The 27,952-nt window shown below is 39.8% G+C and overlaps 1 protein-coding gene across 1 annotated transcript in view; it reads right to left on the minus strand.

The window, feature by feature from the left end:
* Positions 1-643: 643 nt before the first annotated feature.
* The window catches only part of TASP1 (taspase 1), a 275,170-nt gene continuing 247,861 nt past the window's right edge, over positions 644-27,952 (minus strand). The window contains exons 14-15 of the mRNA XM_060122574.1: positions 968-1,035; positions 644-703 (exon numbers count right to left, since the gene is read on the minus strand). Coding sequence (XP_059978557.1) covers positions 994-1,035 — 42 coding nt within the window. The 3' untranslated portion in view covers positions 644-703; positions 968-993. The remainder of the gene's footprint in view (positions 704-967; positions 1,036-27,952) is intronic.

Raw genomic sequence — 27,952 nt, forward strand, 5'->3', positions numbered from 1 at the left:
AACACAGCAGGAGTCAACTCACAGGGTATAAAATGAATAAATCCAGAAAGAGTATAAGTGAATGGAGATAAATACCAGAAGAAACAGTTGAAAGAAGTGAAAGTGGGTCTTGGGCAACAGAACTTGTGAGGTAGAAAGGGGTAAGGCCCCTGCTGTTTGGGAGCATAGTATTTAATTTTAAAATTACGACCATATATTTTATGGAAAAAAATAACTTTCAAAAAGGAAGAGAGGAATTATGGTTGCTGGGCTATAGATCAGAGAGCAAAGATTTAGTTGCTGAGGGGAACCGTAAATTGGAGCACAACCAACTTTCTAAAGGCTCCCTTCTGCACACACTACCCCCAGATGATATGATGATACTACACAAGGAAAGAGAAGAAAAGCCATGCCCAAGCTCCACCTTCCCGTTTGGGAAATTCTTGGCTCAACTCACAATACTGAGTCTTTGTTTCATGATGTTTGCAAGACTGCACCCTTTCGGAGGTGAGATGTTTACTTCTCACGGCCAGAAATTTTCCTACATCCTTACCTGCCATACATGTGGCTGAGGAATTGCACAAGCCCCAGCTTGCTTCCTTCAACACTGATGTGTCAAGTCTTGGCCGCAAATTCTATGTAATATGATGGTGATGGTGCCTTTGGAATGCTTTATGCACTGGCTCTGTCTTCCAAGTGAAGGGTTCTTGATGTAACTGGGGATCTGATTGATAGGGAAATGAAAACTTAGCTGCACTTAACTGCCTCTGTGTAACTGTTTCTGCTCTCCTTCCTCCTAACCTCCTAGTCCTGTTTGTCTTGGCCAAGGACATCCCCCATTCCCAAAGAGTCTTCTGGAGATCTCACCATTCCTCACACTGGCAGCAAAGTAGCCATGTTCATACCATATGCAAACATGCTCATAACCCAACAATTACTGCTCCCTAAATGATCAGACCTCCTTAGAATCATCCACTGTTATACTAACGTGCTGCTGCTTCTTCCTTTCATTCTTCATTCCCACTGGATTTCTGACAGGGAAGCCAACACTTTGTCCTATAAAGCAACCATAAATCAAAAACTAAAGTCAGAGAAAGGACAAAAAGAGAGAAGCATCACAAATCCATATCTCTCGACCTCAGGCTATTGAGATGTTACTTTTTGTTTGTTTGTTTGTTTGGCCATGTGACTTCCAGGATCTTAGTTCCCTAACCAGGGATTGAACCGGGGCCACGGCAGTGAGAACACCGAGACCTAATCCCCTGGACTGAACCAGGGGATTCCCAAGATGCTACTATTTTAAATGATAAGGCTTTATGGCTTAAATTCAAGAAGTGGGAAAGCAGCAGTTAGTATCCCAGGCATGCCCACAGATTTTCCCAGATTTAACAGTCAACGGTATGAGCAATTGTTATAAAGCACCGTCTCTATGTTCAGCACATAAAGGTCAGAGAAATCACCTGCCTTTCTATACTCAGTCCTAGGACAATGGGTTTGGGGATTGGGGAGCTGCCAGCAGCCTCATGACTTAATTATCAGAACTAAACCTACATGAATATGACTTTACTATTATTTCAGAATACTCTTGCCCAGTAAATATCTTCAGTGTTTGCTCCAGGAGCTTCCTGAAAATCTATTTATTTTTAAACAATGGTTTAGAAAACTCAACCAGCCCCTTTCTCAGGTCAACAGATTGCTCCCGGGAACAGTCCTTCTTGTTTTTCAAAGCATGACTTGTTCCAGAACCCTTACATTTCTGTGTCCATCAGTCTCTATTAAATCATGAAATATGCCCACGTGGAATCCCCACATTTAAAAGCCTGCCTTAAACCACTCAAAATATATCTAAGCCCCTATGAAACTGTGAAACTCAGATTGAGACTTGAACCCATGTGCTGGGATTCAAACCCAGGTAAAGCCAGATTGGGACTTGAACCAATGGTCTTTTTTATTTATTTATTTTTAACATCTTTATTGGAGTATAATTGCTTTACAAAGGTATGTTAGTTTCTGCTTTATAAAAAAGTGAATCAGCTATATGTATACATCTATCCCCATATTCCCTCCCTTCGGTGTCTCCCTCCCACCCTCCCTATCCCACCCCTCTAGGTGGTCACAAAGCACCGAGCTGATCTCCCTGTGCTATGCAGCTGCTTCCCACTAGCTACCTATTTTACATTTGGTAGTGTATATATGTCAGTGCTAACTCTCTCACTTCATCCCAGCTTACGCTTCCCCCTCTCCATGTCCTCAAGTCCATTCTCTAAGTCTGCATCTTTATTCCTTATGTTCCTTATGTTCATCAGAACCTTTTTTTTCTTAGATTCCATATATATGTGTTAGCATATGGTATTTGTTTTTCCCTTTCTGACTTCAGTCTGTATGACAGATTCTAGGTTCATCCACTTCACTACAAGTAACTCAATTTCGTTTCTTTTTATGGCTGAGTAATATTCTGTTGTATATATGTGCCACATCTTCTTTATTCATTCATCTGTCAATGGACACTTAGGTTGCTTCCATGTCCTGGCTATTGTAAATAGTACTCCAATGAACATTGTGGCACATATCTCTTTTTGAGTTATGGTTTTCTCAGAGTATATGCCCAGGAGTGGGATTGCTGGGTCATATGGTAGTTCTATTTTTAGTTTTTTAAGGTACCTCCATACTGTTTTCCATAGTGGCTGTATCAATTTACATTCCCACCAAGAGTGCAAGAGGGTTCCCTTTTCTCCACATCCTCTCCAGCATTTCTTGCTTGTAGATTTTTTGATGATGGCCATTCCGACTGGTGTGAGGTGATAACTACGTGTAGCTTTGATCTGCACTTCTCTATTGATTAGTGATGTTGAGCATCCTTTCATGTGTTTGTTGGCAATCTGTATGTCTTCTTTGGAGAAATACCTATTTAGGTCTTCCACCCATTTTTGGGTTGGGTTGTTTGTTTTTTTGATATTGAGCTGCATGAGCTGCTTGTGTATTTGGGAGATTAATCCTTTGTCAGTTGCTTTGTTTGCAAATATTTTCTCCCATTCTGAGGGTTGTCTTTTCAACTTGTTTAGAGTTTCCTTTGCTGTGCAAAAGCTTTGAAGTTTCATTAGGTCCCATTTGTTTATTTTTGTTTTTATTTCCATTTCTCTAGGAGGTGGGTCAAAAAGGATCTTGCTGTGATTTATGTCACAGAGTGTTCTGCCTATGTTTTCTTCTAAGAGTTTGATAGTGTCTGGACTTACATTTAGCTCTTTAATTCATTTTGAGTTTATTGTTGTGTATGGTGTTAGGAAGTGTTCTAATTTCATTCTTTTACATGTAGCTACCCAGTTTTCCCAGCACCACTTATTGAAGAGGCTATCTTTTCTCCACTGTATATTATTGTCTCCTTTATTAAAGATAAGGTGACCATATGTGCATGGGTTTATCTCTGGGTTTTCTATCTTGTTCCATTGATCTATATTTCTGTTTTTGTGACAGTACCATACTGTCTTGATTACTGTAGTTTTGTAGTATAGTCTGAAGTCACAGAGTCTGATTCCTCCAGCTCCGTTTTACTTTCTCAAGATTGCTTTGGTTATTCTGGGTCTTTTGTGTTCCATACAAATTGTAAAATTTTTTGTTCTAGTTCTGTGAAAAATGCCATTGGTAGTTTGATAGGGATTGCATTGAATCTGTAGATTGCTTTGGACAGTATAGTCATTTTCACAATGTTGATTCTTCCAATCCAGGAACATGGAATATATATATATGTGTGTGTGTGTGTGTGTGTGTGTGTGTGTGTGTGTATCCATCTGTTTGTATCATCTTTAATTTCTTTAATCAGTGTCTTATAGTTTTCTGAATACAGGTCTTTTGCCTCCTTAGGTAGGTCTATTCCTAAGTATTTTATTCTTTTTGTTGCAAAGGTAAATGGTAGTGTTTCCTTAATTTCTCTTTCAGATTTTTCAATATTAGTGTATAAGAATGCAAGAGATTTCTGTGCATTAATTTTGCATCCTGCTACTTTACCAAATTCATTTATTAGCTCTAGTAGTTTTCTGGTAGCAACTTTAAGATTCTCCTTGTATAGTGTCATGTCATCTGCAAACAGTGAGAGTTTTACTTCTTCTTTTTCAGTTTGGATTCTTTTATTTCTTTTTCTTCTCTGATTGCTGTGGCTAAAACTTCCAAAACTATGTTGAATAATAGTGGTGAGAGTGGGCATTCTCTTGTTCCTGATCTTAGAGGAAATGGTTTCAGATTTTCACCACTGAGAATGATGTTTGCTGTGGGTTTGTCATATATGGCCTTTATTATGTTGAGGTAAGTTCCCTCTATGCCTACTTTCTGGAGAATTTTAATTATAAATGGGTGTTGAATTTTGTCAGAAGCTTTTTCTGAATCTATTGAGATGATCATATGGTTTTTCATCTTCAATTTGTTAATATGGTGTATCACATTGATTGATTTGCGTATACTGAAGAAATCTTGCATTCCTGGGATAAATCCCACTTGATCATGGTGTATGATCCTTTTAATGTGTTGTTGGATTCTGTTTGCTGGTATTTTGTTGAGGATTTTTGCATCTATATTCATCAGTGATATTAGCCTGTAGTTTTCTATTTTGTGTGACATTTTTGTCTTGTTTTGGTATCAGGGTGATGGTGGCCTTGTTGAATGAGTTTGAGAGTGTTCCTCCCTCTGCTATATTTTGGAAGAATTTGAGAAGGTTAGGTGTTTTCTCTTCTCTAAATGTTTGATAGAATTCACCTGTGAAGCCATCTAGTCCTGGGCTTTTGTTTGTTGGAAGATTTTTAATCACAGTTTCAATTTCAGTGCTTGTGATTGGTCAGTTCATATGTCCTATTTCTTCCTGATTCAGTCTTGGAAGGTTTACTTTTCTAAGAATTTGTCCATTTCTTCCAGGTTGTCCATTTTATTGGCATATAGTTGCTTCTACTAATCGCTCATGATCCTTTGTATCTCTGCAGTGTCAGTTGTTACTTCTCCTTTTTCATTTCTAATCCTATTGATTCAAGTCTTCTCCCTTTTTTCTTGATGAGTCTCGCTAATGGTTTGTCAATTTTGTTTATCTTCTCAAAGAACCAGCTTTTAGTTTTATTGATCTTTGATATTGTTTCCTTCATTTCTTTCTCATTTATTTCTGATCTGATCTTTATGATTTCTTTCCTTTTGCTAACTTTGGGGGTTTTTTTTGTTTTTCTTCTTCTTTCTCTAATTGCTTTAAGTGTAAGGTTAGGTTGTTTATTTGAGATGTTTCTTGTTTCTTGAGGTAGGAGTGTATTGCTGTAAACTTTACTCTTAGAACTGCTTCTGCTGTAACCCATTGGTTTTGGGTCATCGCGTTTTCACTGTCATTTGTTTCTAGGTATCTTTTGATTTCCTCTTTGATTTCTTCCAGTGATCTCTTGGTTATTTAGTAATGTATTGTTTAGCCTCCATGTGTTTGTATTTTTTACAGTTTTTTCCTGTAACTGATATCTAGTCTCATAGTGTTGTGGTTGGAAAAAATACTTGATATGATATCAATTTTCTTAAATTTACCGAGGCTTGATTTGTGACCCAAGATATGATTAATCCTGGAGAATGCTCCATGAGCACTTGAGAAAAAAGTGTAATCTGCTGTTTTTGGATGGAATATCCTATAAATATCAATTAAGTCCATCTGATATAATGTGTCATTTAAAACTTGTGTTTCCATATTTATTTTCATTTTGGATGATTGGTCTATTGGTGAAAGTGGTGTGTTAAAGTCCCCTACTATGATTGTGTTACTGTTGATTTCCCCTTTTATGGCTGTTAGCATTTGCCTTATGTATTGAGGTGCTCCTCTGTTGGGTGCATAAATATTTATAATTGTTATATCTTCTTCTTGGATTGATCTGTTGATCATTATGTAGTGTCCTTCTTTGTCTCTTGTAATAGTCTTTATTTTAAAGTATATTTTGTCTGATATGAGTATTGCCCTCCAGCTTTCTTTTGGTTTCCATTTGCATGGAATATCTTTTCCCATCCCCTCACTTTCAGTCTGTATGTGTCCCTAGGTCTGAAGTGGGTCTCTTGTAGACAGCATATATATGGTCTTGTCTTTCTATGCATTCAACCAGTCAGTGTCTTTTAGTTGGAGCATTTAATCCATTTACATTTAAGGTAATTATCGATATGTATGTTCCTATTACCATTTTATTAATTGTTTTGGGTTTGTTTTTGTAGGTCTTTTCCTCCTCTTGTGTTTCCTGCCTAGAGAAGTTCCTTTAGCATTTGTTGTAAAACTGGTTTGGTGTGTTGAATTCTCTTAACTTTTGCTTGTGTTTAAAGGTTTTAATTTCTCCATTGAATCTGATTGAGATCCTCTCTGGGTAGAGTAATCTTGGTTGTAGGTTCTTCCCTTTCATCACTTTAAATCTGTCCTGCCACTCCCTTCTGGCTTGCAGAGTTTCTGCTGAAAGATCAGCTGTTAACCTTATGGGGAAATCCCTTGTATGTTATTTGTTGCTTTTCCTTTGATCCTTTTAATATTTTTTCTTTGTATTTAATTTTTGATAGTTTGAATAATATGTGTCTTGGTGTGTTTCTCCTTGGATTTATCCTGTATGGGACTCTCTGCACTTCCTGGACTTGACTATTACCTTTCCCATGTTATGGCAGTTTTCAACTATAATCTCTTCAAATAGTTTTCTCAGACTCTTTCTTTTTCTATTCTTCTGGGACCCCTACTATTTGAATGTTATTGCATTTAATATTGTCCCAGATGTCTCTGAGACTGTCCTTAATTCTTTTCATTTTTTTTTCTTTATTCTGCTCTGCAGCCGTTATTTCCACTATTTTATCTACCAGGTCACTTATGCATTCTTCTGCCTCAGTTATTCTGCTATTGATTCCCTCTAGAGAATTTTTCATTTCATTTATTGTGTTGTTCATCATTGTTTGTTTGCTCCTTAGTTCTTCTAGGTCTTTGTTAAACATTTCTTGTATTTTGTCCATTTTATTTCCAATATTTTAGATTATCTTTACTATCATTATTCTGAATTATTTTTCAGGTAGACTGCATATTTCCTCTTCATTTGTTTGGTCTGGCAGGTTTTTACCTTGCTCCTTCATCTGCTGCATATTTCTATCTTCTCATTTTGTTTAACTTACTGTGTTTGGGGTCTCCTTTTCGCAGGTTGCAGGTTCGTAGTTCCTGTTGTTTTTGTTGTCTGTCCCCAGTGGGTGAGGATGGTTCAGTGGCTTGTGTAGGCTTCCTGGTGAAGGGGACTGGTGTCTGTGTTCTTGTGGGTGGAGCTTGATCTTGTCCTTCTGGTAGGCAGGGCCACATCTTGAGGTGTGTTTTGGGATGTCTGTTAACTTAGTGTGACTTTAGGCAGCCTCTCTGCTAATGGGTGGGGATGTGTTCATGTCTTATTAGTTGTTTGGCATGGGGCATTCAGTATTGGAGCTTGCTGGCCTTTGGGTGGAGCTGGGTCTTAGTGTTGAGATAGAGATCTCTGAGAGGGCTCTTGCCGAATGATTTTACATGGGTCCAGGAGGTCTCTGGTTGTCCAACGTCCTGGACTTGGCTCTCCCACCTCCAAGGCTCAGGCCTGACACCTGGCCAGAGCACCAAGGCTCTGCCAGCCACATGGCTCAGAAGAAAAGGAAGAAAAAAAAATAAAAAAGAAATAAATTGAACAGATAGAACCTCAAACCAAATGGTAAAATCAAAACTAAATAGACAAAATCACACAAAGAAACATAAACACACTCATAAAAAGAAAACAAACAAACAACAGCAAAAAACCCCAAAAAGTCAGAACCCTAAGATAAATGGTAAAAGCAAACCTAAACAGACAAAATCACACAAAGAAACACACATACACACAAAGAGAAAAAAGGAAAAAAATATATATATATAAAAAAATTTAATTAAAAAAAAGAGAGCAACCAAACCAGTAAACAAATCCACGAATGATAACAAGCACTAAAAACTAAACTAAGATAAACATAAAAACCAGAAACAAATCAGATGCAGAAAGCAAACCCCAAGTCTACAGTTGCTCCCAAAGTCCACTATCTCAATTTTGGGAACATTCATTGTCTATTCAGGTATTCCACAGATGGAGCATTCATCAAGTTGATTGTGGGGATTTAATCTGCTGCTCCTGAGGCTGCACAGAGAAATTTTCCTTTCTCTTCTTTGTTTGCACAGCTCCTGGGGTTCACCTTTGTTTTGACCCCACCTCCGCATGTAGGCCACCCTCAGGTGTCCGTTCCCCACTTAGACAGGAGGGGGTTAAAGCAGCAGCTGATTAGGGCTCTCTTGCTCACTTAGGCCAGGGAGAGGGAGGGGTACAGTAGTTGTAACTGGAACTCAGCGTGAGCCTGCGGTGGCAGAGGCCACATGACATTGTAACAGCCTGAGGCACGTCATGTGTTCTCCCGTGGAAGTTGTCCCTGGATCTCGGGACCCTGGCAGTGGCATGCTGCACAGACTCCCGGTGGGTGTGGCCAGTGACCTGTGCTTGCACACAGGATTCTTGGTGGCAGCGGTGGCAGTGTTAGTGTTCATGCCTGTCTCTGGGGTCCGAGCTGATAGCCGTGACTCATGCCCATCTCTGGAGCTCACTTAGGCAGTGCTCTGTCTTCTGTGGGCACACGGAGCAGGAATCCCCTCTTCTCGCACACCCAGAAACAATGGTCTTGCCTGTCGCACCTCTCTTGCCTGTTCAGCAGGTCTAGACTTTTTCCCTGACTCCCTCCAGGCTAGCTGTGGCATACTAGCCCCCTTCAGGCTATCTTCACACAGCCAACCCCAGTCCTCTCCCTGGGGTCTGAGCTCCAAAGCCCGAGCCTCAGCTCCCAGGCCCCACCTGCCCCGGCGGGTGAGCAGACAAGCCTCTCAGGCTGGTGAGTGCTGGTCAGCACTGATACTCTGTGTGGGAATCTCTCTGCTTTTCCCTCTGCACCCCTGTTGCTGTGCTCTCCTCCGTGGCTCCGAAGCTTCCCCCCTCTGCCACCCTCCATCTCCACCAGTGAAGGGGCTTCCTAGTGTATGGAAATTTTCCTCCTTCACAGTTCCCTCCCAGGGATGCAGGTCCCATCCCTATTCTTCTGTTTCTGTTTTTTCTTTTTTCTTTTTCCCTACCCAGGTACGTGCGGATTTTCTTGCCTTTTTGGAAGTCTGAGGTCTTCTGCCAGTGTTCAGTAGGTGTTCTGTAGGAGTTGTTCCACATGTAGATGTACTGTTGATGTATTTGTGGGGAGGAAGGTGATCTCCACATCTTATTCCTCTGCCATCTTGAAGGTCTCCCCCATGGCCTTTTAATTGAAATCACACACCTGGTCCCAGGACTCAGTGAAACTCCGGTTCTTTTTTTTTTTTTTTTTATAAATTTATTTTTATTTATTTATTTTTGGCTGCATTGGGTCCTATTTGCTGTGTGCGGGCTTTCTCTAGTTGCGGAGAGCGGGGACCACTCCTCGCCGTGGTGCTTGGGCTTCTCATTGCGGTGGCCTCTCTTGTGGAGCATGGGCTCTAGGCTCGTGGGCTCAGTAGTTGTGGCGTGTGAGCTCTAGAGCACAGGCTCGGTAGTTGTGGTTCACAGGCTCAGCCACTCCACGGCACGTGAGATCCTCCCAGACCAGGGCTCGAACCCGTGTCCCCTGCATCGGCAGGCAGACCCCCAACCACCGCGCCACCAGGGAATCCCGAAACTCAGGTTCTTGATGTCTCATCACAGAGAGAATTCAGTGAGAGACAAAGTGATAGGTAAGAAGTGGATTTATTTAGAGAGAAACACGCTCCATAGACAGAGTGTGGGCCATCTCAAAAGGCGAGAGGCACCAAGGTTTGGGGTTGACATTTTTTATAGGGCTGGGTAATTTCATATGCTAATGAGTGGGAGGAGTATTCCAGCTATTTGGGAGAAGGGGTGTGGATTTCCAGGAATTGGGCCACCACCCACTTCTTGACCTTTTATGGTCAGCCTTGGAACTATCATGGCACCTGTGGGTGTGTCATTTAGTGTGCTGATGTGTTACAATGAGCATATACTGAGGTTCAAAATCTAGTGGAAGTCTCGTCCTCCATCTTGGACCTAGTTGGTTTTAACAATTTATGTCGTGTCTCATGGCTTTGTCATCCTTTTAAAAGTTGTGCCCCGCCCCCTTCTCTCCTGTTTCACCTATACATATCTGCCCTTGACCAGTCCCTTTTAAGCTACTACTAAGACTTTGTCAAGGTGGGGTTCTCCCTTATGGCAGTAAGTACTAAACAGCTTTACTTGATCAACAGAGTACTAATATGGTCTTTTGGGGAGTTGGCAGTTGACAAACACATGCAGATTTTCAATTATATTTGTAAAGTCACAGCTGTTGGCTTGGCAGTTTTGTTCTGTTAGCCCCTTTTCCAGTTCATTTATACATTCATTCAATTTTCTTTTTGAGTTCTATGAACCAGGAGATATAAAGAGGTTTGATTCTCATTCCATAAAGTAAGGAAGAGAGACACTAATAAACTAATTCCACAAATATGAGTCACTATAAACTGTGCTGAGTGCTGTAAAGGAAGGCTGTGTGGTGCCAAAGAAGCATTTAATGGGCCTACTGTGAGAAATCTGCAAAGGATTAAGCCCCTCAGGCTGAGATAGGAGGAATGAGTAATTGCCAGGTAAGAGACTGAAAATGGAGAAGGAAAACCTTGCAGGCTGAAGAATAAATTCACCCCTATCAGGCTAGGAATTCATTAGCATTCTCTTCAATTCCTTTGTCTTCAGGATCAGATAACTATTTTGTTTCTTCTGGCCACTTCTCTTTCACAGAATGGAAAAGAAAGCAAATATGTTTCAAATAAGAAGAGAACCAAAGAGAAGAGACAACATATCTGTTGTCTAGTATTCTTTGGGTATAATTAAAAATACATATTCAAATGTTGGACTGAAGTTTCCATACTGCATTGGTACAATTATACTTGGAATTTTCTACTTCATCAGCATTCCTGAAAGACCAATGAGATAGGTCTTAATGTCCACATTTTAAAGATGAGGTGTCATATGCACATAGTAGGTTGTTTCGGTTATCAGTTGCTTCTTAACTAACAGCCCCAAACTTAGCTGTTTAAACATTACCTTACTGTTCACGATTCTTCTGTTTCACATGATAATGACTGAGACAATGGGATAACTGCAAGGTCCAAAATGGCCTCATTCACTCAATTAACATTTGATGCAGGTTGCTGGCTAGTTGCCTCACTGAAGCTATCTTACATGGGCTTCTCCATGTGCCTGCTGTGATTCCTCACAGTAGGACAGCTGGGTTCCAAAAGGAATGTTCCAAAAGGAAGAAAATAGAAGTTTCCAATCCCCTTATAGCCCGGGCTCACTTTACTTCATTCTATTGGTCAAAGCAGTGACCGGGCTAGTCAAGATTCAAAGGGAGGAGAAACAAAACGCATATACAGAGAGGGAAGGAATTGATGGCAGCCCCCTTTGGAGACTCTCTCTTATGTAGGTGCTCAACAGATATTTGTGGAATAGATGAATGGCACACCCAAGGGTCCACAGCTGGTCAAAAGCAGGACGGAACCAGAGTAAGAATGTGGGTCCCTTGGCCTTTATCTCTATGGTGTTGAGGATCAGTAGAGGGTTGAGGACATGTGGGCTCAAGTAGGATTAAAATTCTGGCTCTGCCATTAACTATTTCACCTTGAGAAAGTCATAGTATCTCTCTGTACCTCAGTTTCTCCATTGGAACATATAGTTCCTACCTCAAAGTGTTGTTATGAGGATTAAACTAATATGTATGAAGTGCTTTTATTCTAAGAGTTAAAGTATACCTTCATATACTAAGAGCTATGTAAGTGTTAGCTGTGACCATTCTAGCAATTAGGTCATGGTCCCTCTGATGATGCTATGACCTATTAGTGTCTATACTTACTACCCTCGCAGTAAGCATTTGGTTCTTTTCCTGGGATAAAAGTATAATATAGCACAGTGCTGGTTCTCAAGGTGTGTACTGTTTACTTGATTTCCAGTAAACATTCCCTGCGCCTTCTCAAAATAGGATCCACCAGAGGTATCTCCTGTGGACAGGACATCCAGATTTTTGAGACAGAGCATTTGGGGAATATATAATTGGTGTAAAAATAATTTATTCTTATTACAAAGCAACAAGGTCTCATGTATGGTAATTTAAAAAAAATAACTTTTTTAGATAATTTGGTTAAGAGCATACACTAAAGTTTTATGACAATCTTGCTGCAGGAAAAGGAAATACAGCAGGCTAGTTCAAGGATTTATTCTTTTTTTTGCTAATTTTTTTTTTTTTTTTTTTTTTTTTTTTGCAGTGTGTGGGCCTCTCGCTGCTGTGGCCTCTCCCGTGTGGAGCACAGGCTCCGGACGCGCAGGCTCAGCGGCCATGGCTCACGGGCCTAGCCGCTCCGCAGCATGTGGGATCTTCCCGGACCGGGACACGAACCCATGTCCCCTGCATCGGCAGGCGGACTCTCAACCCCTGCGCCACCAGGGAAGCCCCAAGGATTTATTCTTAATGGAGACATTTTATAAGAAAAGAAATGGTTAGATAATCATTGTTATGACCAGATACAAAAAGAAAAAAAATGTCTAGTTAAAGATCTGTAGAATATTTACTGACAGTCAGCTGAAAGTCAACTGGGAGGATGAGTTTCTCAGTCCCATCAGAATCTATCAGAAAATTGCTTCTGCAATTTACTATGAATGCCAGTTTCTTCCCATGAGAAGTTGTGTGTATAATAACTCACAAAAAAGTTCCATTGCAGATAAGATTTGGGACAATATTTTATCCTGAATATAAATGCACTGAAAAAAAATGAAAGGAAAACCTTTAAAAATGTTAACAGTTGTGATTATTTCTCAGTGATGGGACTGTAAGGAAATTTAATTTTTTTCTTTGTCCGTATTTTTAAAATTTTCTAGTATAGCAATGTATTACTTTTCTAACTCCTTTAATAAGAAAGAAATGTTTTTCATCATCATTTAAGTAAAGAATTCCATTTCTTCATTATAAAATGTTTGATTATGAAAAATGAAGTAAGAAATATGAAAATGCTGGTCTGGGAGTCTGAAGAGGATGGGCCATGTCTTCTCAACTGCAGTGAGCTGAGAGTGAAGTGAGGTTAAGAAGGGGAGACAATTCCTTAGGGAAGAAAAGATGCCAGAAGATGGAGATGAATAGTGCCATGGCCATTGTGGGAGGGGCAGGTGCTGATTTGGTCTTATCAATTCTCCTCACATCTTTTGGGCCTACAGTAACCAAAGATGGACAGATAACAAAGGTCCACTTGACATACAACAATTTGCCCTGTATTCCTGCCTGTGAGCTTAATAGATCTGGACTGAAACTCCTAGTTTTGAAAACAAAGACCCAGGATTTGAAGTCTACATATCTGAGCCCTGAGATGGGCCAATTTGGCATCTCTGCTGAAATACCTATGCCCATCAAAAGAAAAAAGAACATGAAGTGACCTGGAGTAGTTTGCTGTTCATCAGATGCCCTACTTACTACATCTCCCAAGACCAAATTAGAGTGTATCTTTCTAAGTTAGCCTACTCCTTATGCTGCAGTTCAGAATATATTTTGTGGAGGTAAGAAAAAAAGCAGACAACTTCTAGATTTTTAACACAGCAGCTGAGTAAAAGAATAATTTCAACTGAAATGGTGAATTCTGGGGGAGGGGGTAAGGGGATGGATAGACAGAAACTAAAGGTTTGGACATATTCTGAAAATGCTTTATTAGATGTCACAGTAGAGATGCAAGTCAATAGTCTTGAGTTCAGGTGCAGTTCAGGCTGGAGATTTGGGAGGCATGATATTTAAAGCCATCAGACTCAATAAGATCATCTATGGAGACAAGAGGGCTGAGAACCAAGCCCTGAGACCACCAGTGTTCAGAGGACAGGAAGTGAAGAGAAACCATGAAAGAATACAGAGAAAGAGAAACCAGGGAGGTATGAGGAAAACCAGAAGTACGAGGTGTGTCAGATTTCAAGGAAGAAAGTCTTTAATTCTAAGTCTTGTACTGTTCCAGCTTATCCTTAAACAATCCTTTAAGCAATGGCTGCACTATTTCAGCCCTATAACCTACCTCTCCCAGAACTACTGAAAAGATATTTACTATGATTAAGTCTTTGGATCATGGCCCAACATCCTCCCAGCCACCTATATGGTTGATTTTTTCCTGCTCCTGCCGAGGGAAAGGTCAGCCAAGACAAAGTCCCCCTGCGTAAGAGATTTTTTTCTCTGGCCTTTATGATATGAAATGAGTCTTCCCTCGTTTAACTCACTGACTGCCCTGTGCTAAAAATGGTGTGCATTTAATAGCCATGTTCTCCCAGCAAGAGATGGCTCCAAAGAGCATTCTTCTTCTGGATGTGTACCGAAAAGCATTTTCCCTTTCCTTGCAGATTCTGAACTGCTCTTAGAACCAAGAGGGTAGTGCCTTACTTGGCTCCATACACACAAAAATGTTTAACTCAGGTCAGGGATTAAAAACACTAAGCTGCTCAGGAATTGGTTTTAGGAGCGAAAGTACCTAAGTTACCACCACCTAGCTCTTGCTAAGCCATGGGTGTTGTAGTTAGTCAGTTAGTAACATAGAAAGACTCCTTTTATGGAGGCTTCCCCACCATCAATGAACTCATTTTATATAAATATTTAGCCAGGCAATAAACTGGACAGCCTATGTTACTCAACATCAGCCTCAAAAGACCCTCCCAATTTATATACACAGTATCTTGGTGGAGCAATACATTTTACACGCATGACATGGTCAGCGATAAATATACCAGGGTAGGTCAAACCCTATTTGGTTCTCTGCTTTTAACTGTCTTGGGCTTTGTGTGTTTCTTTAATCAGTTGGATGATTTAGATAAACAACGTGTATTAGTCTTTGTAAGTATAACATGCCTTGAACTTTCTCCAGATATTCATTCCCATTCATCATCATAATAGTTGTTCCCCCTTGGCCATCATTAAGATTAGAAACGACCTTGAACCATTTAATGATATTCCACAAGACTGGACAGACTTTTCATGCCTTGATGAATTGCGATCACTCAGCTTAGACCAATGAAATCGGATACCCTTTAATGTGCCTGATAACTCTAAGGAGTTTAGGGAAAGCAGTGCCCGGGGATCAAAATGGTTTCACAGAATAACCATTCATTTGGGGGAAGATGCAGGATTTAAGTAAAATTTGATTAATGAGTTAGTATCTAATCTAATAGCTAACTGCAATGGATATTTTTTCTACTCCTGCATATCGTTTTACCTACAAATGTCCATTTATTACAGGACTCATTAGAATGCATAAAGGAGGTATAAAATGATTTTTTAAGCTCAAATTAGAGTATTAAAGAATGAGGTTCCTTCAAGTGAAGTGACTTTAAGATGTTCACACCACTGATGAGGAGAACATAAAAACAAGGCTTGGACTAGGATGTGTTTAACCATTTTGGAGCTGAAAAAGACTAGTTGCCTCTATTTTATGGGGCTGTGTTGCTCCAGAGGGCCACCGTGGGAATGATGTGATCCCAAATGTCTGTGTGATATCAACAAGCAGACTTGGCAATTCGAGCCATAAATATCTTTAATATTTTCAGTAACAAATCAATTCCACCAACCCTGAAAACATTGACATTGCTATGGTTTAGAACCGGCTGATACTGGCATATTTAAATCATCTTTAAGTTCCTCCACAAACCATGATCGGAGACAAGAGTGTTAGGAACAGTACCCTGAGTGTAGAGTGCAGAGAGCACTGTGTTTGGAGTCCTGGCTCTCTCACAGGCAACTTGATCAAATTACTTAAAGGAGCATCAGTTTCTTCATTTATTCATCAATTATTTATTGAACATCTTGTAATGTGCCAGGTGCTGTTCTTGGGACACATAAAATAACAAAACAAAATATGGGGCTCACATTCCTTCGCAGTTCTTGAGTAATATAACTTCCTACCATCCAGAGTTGTTGTACGGGTCAAACGAGGTATCATAAGTAAAAGTGCTTTTCTACCAGAAGCAAACTCTGAGATAAGAATTTGAGTGCAAGGACTTTATTTGGGAGGTAGAGGAAACACTGAGGGTGGGGATATGAGACAGGAAGAGAAGGCAGCCAATAAAGGATGTATTAGCGAGGAAGTCACCACGGTGGGAAACTGGAAATACCAAATGGACATTCTGGGCAATGGTGCAAACACAAGCCTCAATGATATCCCACTCCAGAGTAATGATGAATACCCCAATATCCTGAGAATCATGAGCTGAGGGCTCCTCCAGGAAGTGTTAATTCCCTGGCAGTTCTGGCCTGCCACATGTAGTTCTGGAGAGAGCCCTTGGGCACAGAGATGCAGATACTGGTATTTGGAAATCAGCTGAATCACACTGGAAATGATAGTGTCCAGGGATACAGAGGAGGATTGTCAGTGAATGATACAGACGTATCATCATCATCATTCCTCCACCAGCCAGATGGTGCCTGCCTGTCCCTTTCCCCCATTCATGTTCCCCAATATTTAACAGCGACCTGAAGGCTAGCTTGCAGTACATCGTAACTCTTCTCATTAACCAGCTAGATTTGGAAATAATCAAGCCCTAAGTTTCTCAAACTAGAGTTTGTGGGCTCTTGTGAATTTATAGATAGAGCCTCCAGAACCCATGAATTCAATGAATTTTGCAATTAAAAATTTTTTCATTTTGATGACAAACTAAAATAAATTAATACAAACATATTCAGGGTCACCCTGCAACTAATTCATGAAAGGCAACTTTATTTGCATTTGTATTTGAGGTTGTAGTAATGATGAAAGATTTTGCGTAGCTGGAAAAGAGAAAGTGGGAGGACTGAGGCAAAATCAGGTACGTTGCGTGTAAACAATAGCCGGAGTGGTATTATCTTTATTGTTTAGGGTTGACCAGAGATGGTACATAGAGCAGTCTATGCATCAATCTTTGTCAGCAGTAAATGCAGTGAGTGGTCAACTCTCAACTAGGATTTTTTCATGAAATACCTACATCATAATTTCCCAGGGTGTCTTTTAAGTGGATTGGCTAGAAGAATAATGGGTAGTTAAAGACAAGTTTATTATCCAAAGGAAGTATAATGCCAATAATGTTGGTAACTCAGATGATGGCTATCAAGTTCAAAAGCAAGAGAATCAAGTCAACTAGTGAAATATTCAGTTTCCAAATAAATGCTTCTATAATAAAAATAAGTGCTTCTGCTTCTGGAAAGATGGAGTAGTACTTTCCCCTATTTCTTCCACTAAGTACAGCTAAAAAAAAAAAGGGAAATTATGTATAAAAAAAATAAGAAAATTGGAAAGGTGGAGAAAAGAAGTCAGACCAGTTAGGGACCTGGGGTCCTGAAGAACAACATGGCATGAGTTGGCCAGGTTTTCACTTTACCTCATGTGTCCAGACTGGGTGCTGGAGAAGCAAGCAACCCAGAAGCACCAATGGGCACAGACAAAACGAGCCCCAAGAAAAGTCTGCTCTCTCAGTTCCAATGGACCAGAAAAGGGGCAGCCTAGCAAAACAGGAAACTTTTAGACAATAACTGCTCTATTCCAGCCAAACATCACAGGTTAAAAGTCTGCATCTCCAATCCCACTCCTTCCAGTGAAGGTCAAGGGGAAAGCCTAGATTTCCACCCACATCAGGCTGTGACAGCTGTCCCAATACCCCCTCTGCCAAGTGGTGTCAGAGAAGGCCAAGCAGGCACTAGAGACTTTCATCTCCTCTAGGGAGTAAAGACAAAGTACCCCTTCCCATCCTAGCTGTCACGGTGTTGGCAAAAACCTAGTGGGAGCCTGAACTCTCACCCCCACCGAGCAGTAATAAGGAGCTGCTCCCCCATGGGTGTCAATGCAGTTGAGTGGGGAACCTGGACTTTTCCACTTCCATCTGGCAAGTAATAAGGGAGTGCTCCCCTTCTCCCTCCAGAGTGGTATCAGAGGAGGCCTGCTAAAAGACAAGATTTAAATAAGATCCAGAGATTCATAACATAATATCCCAAATACCCAGGTTTCAATCAAACACCATTCATACCAAGAATCAGGAAGATCTCAACTTGAATGACAAAAGACAGTCAACAAATGCCAACACCAAGATGTTAGGATTGCCTGACAAAGATTTTAAAGAAGCTATTATAAACATGCTTCAACAAGCAACTAGGAACATGCTTGAAACAAATGAATAAAAAATAGAAAGTCTCAGCAAAGAAACAAGATAAAAAGAAAAAACACATGGAAATTTTAGAACTAAAAACCAAAGTTAAATAATGATTTAAGGTAAAACAATAACAAAAAACAATGTAATATAATTCATTATCTTATTGTTAGTGTGAACTTTATGATTTTGGATTTTGTTGTATTCACTTGTAAATCTACTGGGATTATGATTATAAAAGACTATACACATAAGAAATTTCTACCTAGTTTTATGTTTATACAAGTGGCATTATTTTAAAATAATTTATATTAACACCAGAGAACAATGATTTTTTTTCCTTTACAAGGGGTCCTCACTCAAACAAGCAAATGTTTATTTATAATGTCTTATGGGTTGAATTGTTCCCCACAACATTCATTCATAAGTCAAAGCCCTCACCCCCAGTACCTCAGAAAGTGACTGCATTTGGAGATAGGACCTTTAAAATTGATTAAGGTAAAATGAGGTCATGTGGGAGGGCTCTAATCCAATATGACTAATGTCCTTATAAGAAGAGGAGCTTAGGACACAGATATTCACAGAGGAAGACAGAGAGAAGACAGCCATCTACATATGGCCAAGCATAAGGTTTATCCTGAAGAACATTTCATGTGCATTTGAGAAGAGTATGTATTCTACTATTGCTGGGTACACTGTTCTAAAAATGTCTGTTAGGTGCACATCGCGTATAGTGTCATTTGAGTCTTTTATTTCTGTTGAAATAAAGTTGTTCTGTTTTATTTCTGTTGTGTTGATCTTCTGCTTAGTTGTTCTATCCAATATTGAAAATGGGGCATTGAAGTCTCTGAATCTAATCGTATTGCCTACTTCTCCTCTCAATTGTGTCAGATTTGCTGCATGTATTTTCAGGGTCTGCTGTTATGTACAGGTATGTTTATAATTTTTATAAACTCCTAATGGATTGAGTCCTTTATCATTATAAAATTCCCCTCTTTATCTCTAATAACATATTTTGTTTTAAAGTACATTTTGTCTAATACTATTATTGACAATAATATTAGACAATATTATAACCAATCTAGCTTCAAAGCATTGTGATTGCTGTTTGCATGATATATCTTAATATATCCTTTTACTTTTAACTTATTTGTATATTTGGATCTAAAGTATGTCTCTTGTAGACAGCAGATAATCAGATCTTGTTTTTCAGTCCAGTCTCACAATCTCAGCCTTTTGATTAGATTGTTTAATCCATTCACATCTGTGATGGTTAATTTTATGTTACTTTGAAAGGCAAAGTTTTGGATGAGATTAACATTTAAATGGTGAACGCTGAGTAAAGCAGATTAGCCTTCAAAATGTGGGTGGACCACACCCAATCAGTTGAAGTCTTGAATTGGACAAAAAAGACTGATCACCCCGAGCAAGAGAGAATTCCCTGGGAGACTTCCTTCAGACTTCGTCTGCATTATTGACTCTGCTTGGTCTCCAAGCTGCTGGCCTTCAGACTAGCACTGCACGACTGGGGCTCATGGGTCTCAAGTCTGCCAGCCCACACTGCAGATTTGAACTTGTCAGCCTCCATAATTGTGTGAGCCAGTTCCTTATGAAAAATAATTTTCACAGATATGCACTATCCTACTGGTTCTATTTCTCTGGAGAACCCTGACTAATACAACATCTAATGCTATTTTTTTTATTTATTTTTTTATACAGCAGGTTCTTATTAGTTATCCATTTTATACATATTAGTGTATATATGTCAATCCCAATCTCCCAATTCATCACACCACCACCACCCACCTCCCCCCCGCCACCTTCTCCCCTTGGTGTCCATATGTTGTTCTCTACATCTGTGTCTCTATTTCTGTCCTGCAAACTGGTTCATCTGTACCATTTTTTTAAGTTCCACATATATGCATTAATATATGATATTTGTTTTTCTCTTTCTGACTTACTTCACTCTGTATGACAGTATCTAGATTCATCCACGTCTCTACAAATGACCCAATTTCGTTCCTTTTTATGGCTGAGTAATATTCCGTTGTATATATGTACTACATCTTCTATATCCATTCGTCTGTTGATGGGCATTTAGGTTGCTTCCATGTCCTGGCTATGGTAAACAGTGCTGCAATGAACATTGGGGTGCATGTGTCTTTTTGAATTATGGTTTTCTCTGGGTATATGCCCAGTAGTGGGATTGCTGGGTCATATGGTAATTCTATTTTTAGTTTCTTAAGGAACCTCCATACTGTTCTCCATAGTGGCTGTATCAATTTACATTCCCACCAACAGTGCAAGAGGATTCCCTTTTCTCCACACCCTCTCCAGCATTTGTTTGTAGATTTTCTGATGATGCCCATTCTAACTGGTGTGAGGTGATACCTCATTGTAGTTTTGATTCGCATTTCTCTAATAATTAGTGATGTTGAGCAGCTTTTCATGTGCTTCTTGGCCATCTGTATGTCTTCTTTGGAGAAACGTCTATTTAGGTCATCTGCCCATTTTTTGATTGCGTTGTTTTTTTTAATATTGAGCTGTCCAGTGTTATTATTGATATAGTTAAATCTATATTTGCCATTTAATTTTTTTGTTTTCTGTATATCTTATGTCTGTTTTGTTCCTTTATTCCTCATTTACTGCTTTATTTTTTTTAATTGAAGTACAGTTGATTTACACTGATTCAGGTGTACAGCAAAGTTACTACTTTATTCTGCATTCAGTGACTATTTCTAGTGTAACATTTTAATCCCTTTAATGATCTTTTTCACTATTTATTTCATTATTTTCTTAGTGGTTGGTCTAGGGTTTACCATATATATCTTATAAGAATCAACTTCAAATTTATTCTAACATAATTCCAACAGGAAATAGAAATGCTATTCCTATATAGCTCTATTTACCATACTCCCTTTTTGTGCTATTATTATCATACATATTACATCTATAGATGTTGCAAATACAATTCATCATTATAATTATTATGTAATATAATTTTGTATCTATTAAAGAAGCTGCAATAAGAAAGAAGGGCAAGTGTATATTTGTACATTTGTTATGTTTACTTTCTTACTTACCCATTTCGGTTCTCCTTATTTGTTCCTGTGGGTTCAAGTTACCATCTGTTTTCATTTTCTTATTCCAATACAACTCTGCTCCCACTCATATCCTTTGTGCTGTCAAATATATTACATTATACATTCTAGGTCCAACAATGCAATTACTTACATACTATTTTATACACTTGCTTTTTAAATTAGGTAATAGAAGAAAGGAAAAAATATGCACTTATACTGTATTTTATAAATACATGATCACCTTTACTGACTCTCTTTGTTTTTCTGTGTGGATTCCAATTTCCATCTGGGTTTACTTGCTCTCAGTCTGAAGGACTTCCATTAATATTTGTTGTAAAGCTAGTCTGCTAGCAACAAATTCTCTCTCTCTCTCTCTCTCTAGTTTACTTGGAAATATCTTAATTTTACCTTCATTTTTGAAAGATAATTTTGCTGGGTATAAGATTCTTGTTAAGAGTTTTTATTTAAGCACTTTGAATATGCTGTTCCACTGCCTCCTGGCCTCTATGGTTTCTGATCAAAAATCAGCCATTAATTTTCTGGGGGTTCCCTTCCCTTATAAGAGATGATTCAGTTTTCTCGTTTTCAAGGTGTTCTCCTTGTCTTTGGCTTTCAGCACTTTTTTTTTTTTTTTTTGGGGTACGCGGGCCTCTCACTGCTGTGGCCTCTCCCGTTGCAGAGCACAGGCTCCGGACACGCAGGATCAGCGGCCATGGCTCACGGGCCCAGCCGCTCCGTGGCATATGGGATCCTTCCAGACCGGGGCACAAACCCGTGTCCCCTGCATCGGCAGGCGGACTCTCAACCACTGCACCACCAGGGAAGCCCTGGCTTTCAGCACTTTTATCATGATGTGTCTATTTGTGGATCTCTTTGCATTTATCCTACTTGAAGTTCGATGAGCCTCCTGAGTGTGTAGATCAAAGTTTTTCAGCAAATTTGAGAAGTTTTCAGCTGCTATTTCTTCAAACATTTTTCCTTCTTCTTTCTCTTTCTCCTCTCCTTCAAATACTTCCACTATGCATACACAGGTGAACTTAAAGGTGTCCCACATTTCCTTGAGGATCTTTACTCTTCATTTTATTTCCTCTCTGTCCCCCACATTGTCTAATCTCTATCGATCTATCAAATTTGCTAGTTCTTTTTTCTGCTAGTTCAAATCTACTGTTGAGCTCCTCTAATACATTTTTTAAAAAATTTCAGTCATACTTTTCAACTCCAAAATTTCCATTCGGTTCTTTTTTATAATTACTCTCTTTATTGATATTATCTATTCCATGAGATATTGTCTTCACACCTCACTTTACTACTTCAAGCATGGTTTCCTTTAGTTATTTGAGCATTTCTGTCTTGGGTGGCTTAAACAACAAACATTTATTTCTAACCATTCTGAAGGCTGAGAAGTCCAAGATCAGGTGCCAGCATGACTGGATTCTGTTGAGAGCCCTCTTCCTGGTTTGCAGATGTCTGTCTTATTGCTGTGCCATCAAATGGCAAAGAGCAGAGAGAGGAAACTAGTTCTCTCAGGTTTCTTATAAGAGCATTAATCCCACTCATGATTGCTTCACTCTCATGACCTGACTATCTCCCAAAGGCTCCACCTCTTACTATCATCACCATTAGAGGCTAGGATTTCAAATTTTGAATTTGGTGCAGAGACACAAATGTTCAGTCCACAACAATATTTGTGATGGCTACTTTAAAGTCTTTGTTAAATCTGACATCTGGCCCTCCTCTGAAATAGTTTCTGTTGCTCATTTCCCTCCAAGGCTAGGTCACATGTACCTATCCTTTTTGCTGTCTTGTAATTTTATGTTGAAAACTGGACATTTTAGATGATATAGCAACTCTGCTTACTCATTTCTCTCTCCCCTCTCTGGGGCTTGTTTTTGCCGTTGTTTGATTGCTTATTTGATTTGCGAAATGCCTACACTATTTTGGTGAAGTATATTTCCCCTGTGATTTGGAGCACATCACATTCTCTTTCTGAGTACTTTAAAAATATCAAATGTTGGTAATTACTAAATGATCTTCGTTGCCTTGTCTAGCTATGAAGTTTTAAGACTCCAAATGCAGAAATCAATATCCTTATAAAAATGGTCTTAAAAAATAGAAGAGATGAAAGACATGTAGTCCTTGAGCTCCAGTGAAGACACTTGCTCAGATACTCACATTCACATTTCCTGCTGCTTCATGTGCCCCAACCCTTTCTTCTCATGTCTACTCTTCTAGACATGAGCCTCTCTCTTACCCTTTCTGCAGAGACCTTGGAAGCCATGCATGAAATATTTTGGAGCCAAAGGATGGAAGGACCTCAGTTCCTGAATCACTGTTTGGAGGATGGCTGCCACTTAGACTTCATCTGTGCAAGAAAGCTTTATCATATTTAGACTTTGAGATTTGGGAGGTTATCTATCTTGCAGCCAGTATTGCCCTAAATAATAGTTTCATGTTTTTGGAGTCAACCAGCTGCCATTAGCCCCTAACTGTAACCATGAATCGAATGAAATTAAAGTAAAACATGGAAAATATGACCAGACACTGAGGCAATGGAAGAGATTTTTGGTAATTGACTCTGAATCCACTCTTTGCCTCTGGTAAGGATTCTGGTCTGGCCAGGGCATCTGATTTGGACATCTGCTCAGAAGCAGTCCTGAGCAGAGGAGCTGGATGAGGCCAGGTCACAAATGGTAATCCTCACTCAAATGCCTAGAGAACAGATGTATGGATACCGGGGGGGAAGGGGTGTGGGATGAATTGGGAGAATGGGATTGACATATATACACTATTGATACTATGTATAAAATTGATAACTAATGAGAACTGTATAGCACAGGGAACTCTAGTCAATGCTCTGTGGTGACCTAAATGGGAAGGAAATCCAGAAAAGAGGGGATATATGTATACATATAGCTGATTCACTTTGTTGTACAGCAGAAACTAACACAACATTGTAAAGCAACTATACTCCAGTAAAAAGTTTTTAAAAAGTGGGGGGATAGAAGAGCATATCCAAGAGCAAGAGGCCTTTCTGAGACTAGAGCAGAAGGTGATCAGTCATATTAACATGTTTTCTCTCATCCAGTCCCTTCTTTACTCCATTCCTCATCCCTAGAGTTGTTACCCCTATAGATATCTTTCTTCCTTATGTATCCTTCCAGAATTTATGTATGCAATATAAGAAAATCGTTATGTATAGTCTTTGTCCTAATTCTTATCCCAAAGACAGGATGTTATACACACTAACCTTTGCTTTGCCCTTTTCATCTAATATATCCTGAAGATCTTTCCATGCCATCAAAAAGAGAAACTCATCTTCCTTTTCAACAGCTTAATACTATTCCATTCTGTGGATAAATCATAGTTCATTTAACATCTTTATAATAAGTATGGGTTATCCCCAATAATCTGCTATTACAAACGTGCTGCAACAAACATCCTTGCACATATGTCATTTTGGTATGCGTGTAGGTGTATTGATAAGATAAATTCCCAGAAGTATGCTGCTGATTTAGAGGGTAAATCCACATGTAATTTTGATAGATATTGCCAAATTGCCCTCAGAAGTGCTGTATTACATACTTCTACCAGCAATATTTGAGAGCATCTATTTCAATACAGTATATCAAAGTTTTAGACATTTGCTTAACAAGCAAGTGAAAAACATAGTATTCAGAGTAGGTCATATAAAGGTACGAAGGAGGCTGGAGGAACTATGGCATCATTGTGGCTCAGCATTACCAGACCCATTATTTTTTAAGGAAGCCTAAACTCTAGGGAGCTCTGATTTAATCCAACATCCTTAATTTGGCACATGAGGAAACTGTGACCCCAAGAATTTAGGGGACTTGTTCAAGACTACATAGGAGGTTAGCATGCCAGGGCCAGCATCTGATATCTTTCCTTCAGTTCACTGCACTTCTAACGCTTCTGGAAGGCAGAATAATGGCCCTCAAAGATGCTCATGTCCTAATCCCCATAACCTGTAATATGTCACTTACATGACAAAAGGGACTTTGCAGATGTGATTACAGTATGGACCTTACAATGGGGATATTACCTTGGATTGCTTAGTTGGGCCCAATCTAATCACAAGAGCTCTGAAAAGTGGAGAACCTTTCCCTGCTGTAGCCAGAAGTATGTGGGAGAGACAGGGCTAAGGAGATGAGTCAGGGATTCAAAGCATGAGAGGGACTCAACCCAGCTGTCATTGGCTTTGAAGATGGAGGAAGGGGGCCAGGAGCCAAGGAATATCAGTGAAAGCTGAAAACAACCTCCAGCCAGCAGCCAGCAAGGACATGGGGATCTCATTCTTACAGCCTCATGGAACAGAATCCTTCCCACAACCTGAATGAGCTGGAAACAAACTTTCCCCTGGCACCTCTCACAAGGAATGTAGCCCTGCCACCATCTTGATTTTGACCCGTGGGAGATGGAGAAAAGAAATCAACCAAAGGCTTGTGACTGACAGAATTGTGGGATAATAATCTTGTGTTGCTTTAAGCTGCTAAGATTGTGGTAATTTTCTAGGGATGCAATAGAAAACTACTACACTGCTTCACACTGTCTCTTCCATGTCACCATGAGGAGCTCTCATTTACTCATTTAAAAAATATTTATTGAGGACCTATTATGTGCCAGGCACCATCTCAGGTGCTGGAGGGATAGCATGAGTAACACAAAAATTCCCTGTTTTCAGGGAGCATACTTTCACATGGAGGAAGACACATAAATCAGACAAATATGTTAGTTACATGGTAAATTAGAAAGTGAGGAGATTGGTTCAAGATGGTGGGGTAGAAGGATGTGCTCTCACTCTCTCTTGCAAGAGCACTGGGGTCACGGCTAACTGCTGAACAGTCATCGACAGGAGGACACGGGAACCCACCAAAAAGGATACCTCACATCCAAAGATAAAGGAGAAGACACAGTGAGATGGTAGGAGGGGCGCAATCACAGTAAAATCAAATCCCACAACTGCTGGGTGGGTGACTCACAAACTGAAGAACACTTATACCCCAGAAATCCACCGAAGGTTCTGAGCCCCAGGTCAGGCTTCCCAACCTGTGCATCCAGCAATGGGAGGACGAATTCCTAGAGAATCAGACTTTGAAGCCAGCAGGATTTGATTGCACGACTTTAACAGGACTGGGGGAAACAGAGACTCCACTCTTGGAGGGCACACACAAAGTAGTGTGTGCCTCAGGACCCAGAGGAAGGAGCAGTGATCCCATAGGAGACTAAACCAGACCTACCTGCTAGTGTCGGAGGGTCTCCTGCAGAGGCAGGGGGTGGCTGTGGCTTGGCAGCAGAAGTTCTGGGAAGTACTCCTTGGTGTAAGCCCTCCAGGAGTTCACCATTAGGCCCACCAAAGAGCCCAGGTAGGCTCAAGTGTTGGATTGCATCAGGCCAAAAAACCAACACGGAGGGAACCCAGCCCCACCCATCAGCAGACAAGTGGATTAAACTTTTACTGAGCTCTGCCCACCAGAGCAACAGCCAGCTCTACCCACCACCAGTCCCTCCCATCAGTAATCTTGCACAAGCCTCTTAGATAGCCTCATCCACCAGAGGGCAGAAAGCAGAAGCAAGAAGAACTACAATCCTGCAGCCTGTGGAACAAAAACCACATTCACAGAACGATAGACAAGATGAAAAGTCAGAGGGTCTATGTACCAGATGAAGGAACAAGATAAAACCCCAGAAAAACAATTAAATGAAGGGGAGATAGGCAACCTTCCAGAAAAAAGAATTCAGAATAATGATACTGAAGATGATCCAGGACCTCGGAAAAACAATGGAGGTAAAGATCGAGAAGATGCAAGAAATGTTTAACAAAGATCTAGAAGAATTAAAGAACAAACAAACACAGATGAACAATACAATAACCGAAATGAAAACTACACTAGAAGGAATCAATAGCAGAATAACTGAGGCAGAAGAACGGATAAGTGACCTGGAAGACAGAATGCTAGAATTCACTGCTGCGGAACAGAATAAAGAAAAAGTAATGAAGAGAAATGAAGACAGCCTAAGAGACCTCTGGCACAACATGAAACGCAACAACATTCGCATTATAGGGGTCCCAGAAGGAAAAGAGAGAGAGAAAGGACCTGAGAACATATTTGAAGAGATTATAGTTGAAAACTTCCCTAACATGGGAAAGGAAATAGTCACCCAAGTCCAGGAAGTGCAGACAGTCCCATACAGAATAAACCCAAGGAGAAACACACCGAGACACAAAGCAATCAAATTGGCAAAAATTAAAGACAAAGAAAAATTATTGAAAGCAGCAAAGGAAAAATGACAAATAACACACAAGGGAACTCCCATAAGGTTAACAGCTGATTTCTCAGCAGAAACTCTACAAGCCAGAAGGGAGTGGCATGACATATTTAAAGTGATGAAAGGGAAGAACCTACAACCAAGATTACTCTACCCAGCAAGCATCTCATTCAGATTCAATGGAGAAATCAAAAGCTTTTCAGACAAGCAAAAGCTAAGAGAATTCAGCACCACCAAACCAGCTCTACAACAAATCCTAAAGGAACTTCTGTAAGTGGGAAACACAAGAGAAGGAAAGAACCTACAAAAACAAACCCAAAACAATTAAGAAAATGGTAACAGGAACATACATATTGATAATTACCTTAAATGTGAATGGATTAAATGTTCCAACAAAAACACACAGGCTCGCAGAATGGATACAAAAAC

The sequence above is a fragment of the Lagenorhynchus albirostris genome, chromosome 15 (genome assembly GCF_949774975.1).
Source record: "Lagenorhynchus albirostris chromosome 15, mLagAlb1.1, whole genome shotgun sequence".
Taxonomy (NCBI): domain Eukaryota; kingdom Metazoa; phylum Chordata; class Mammalia; order Artiodactyla; family Delphinidae; genus Lagenorhynchus; species Lagenorhynchus albirostris.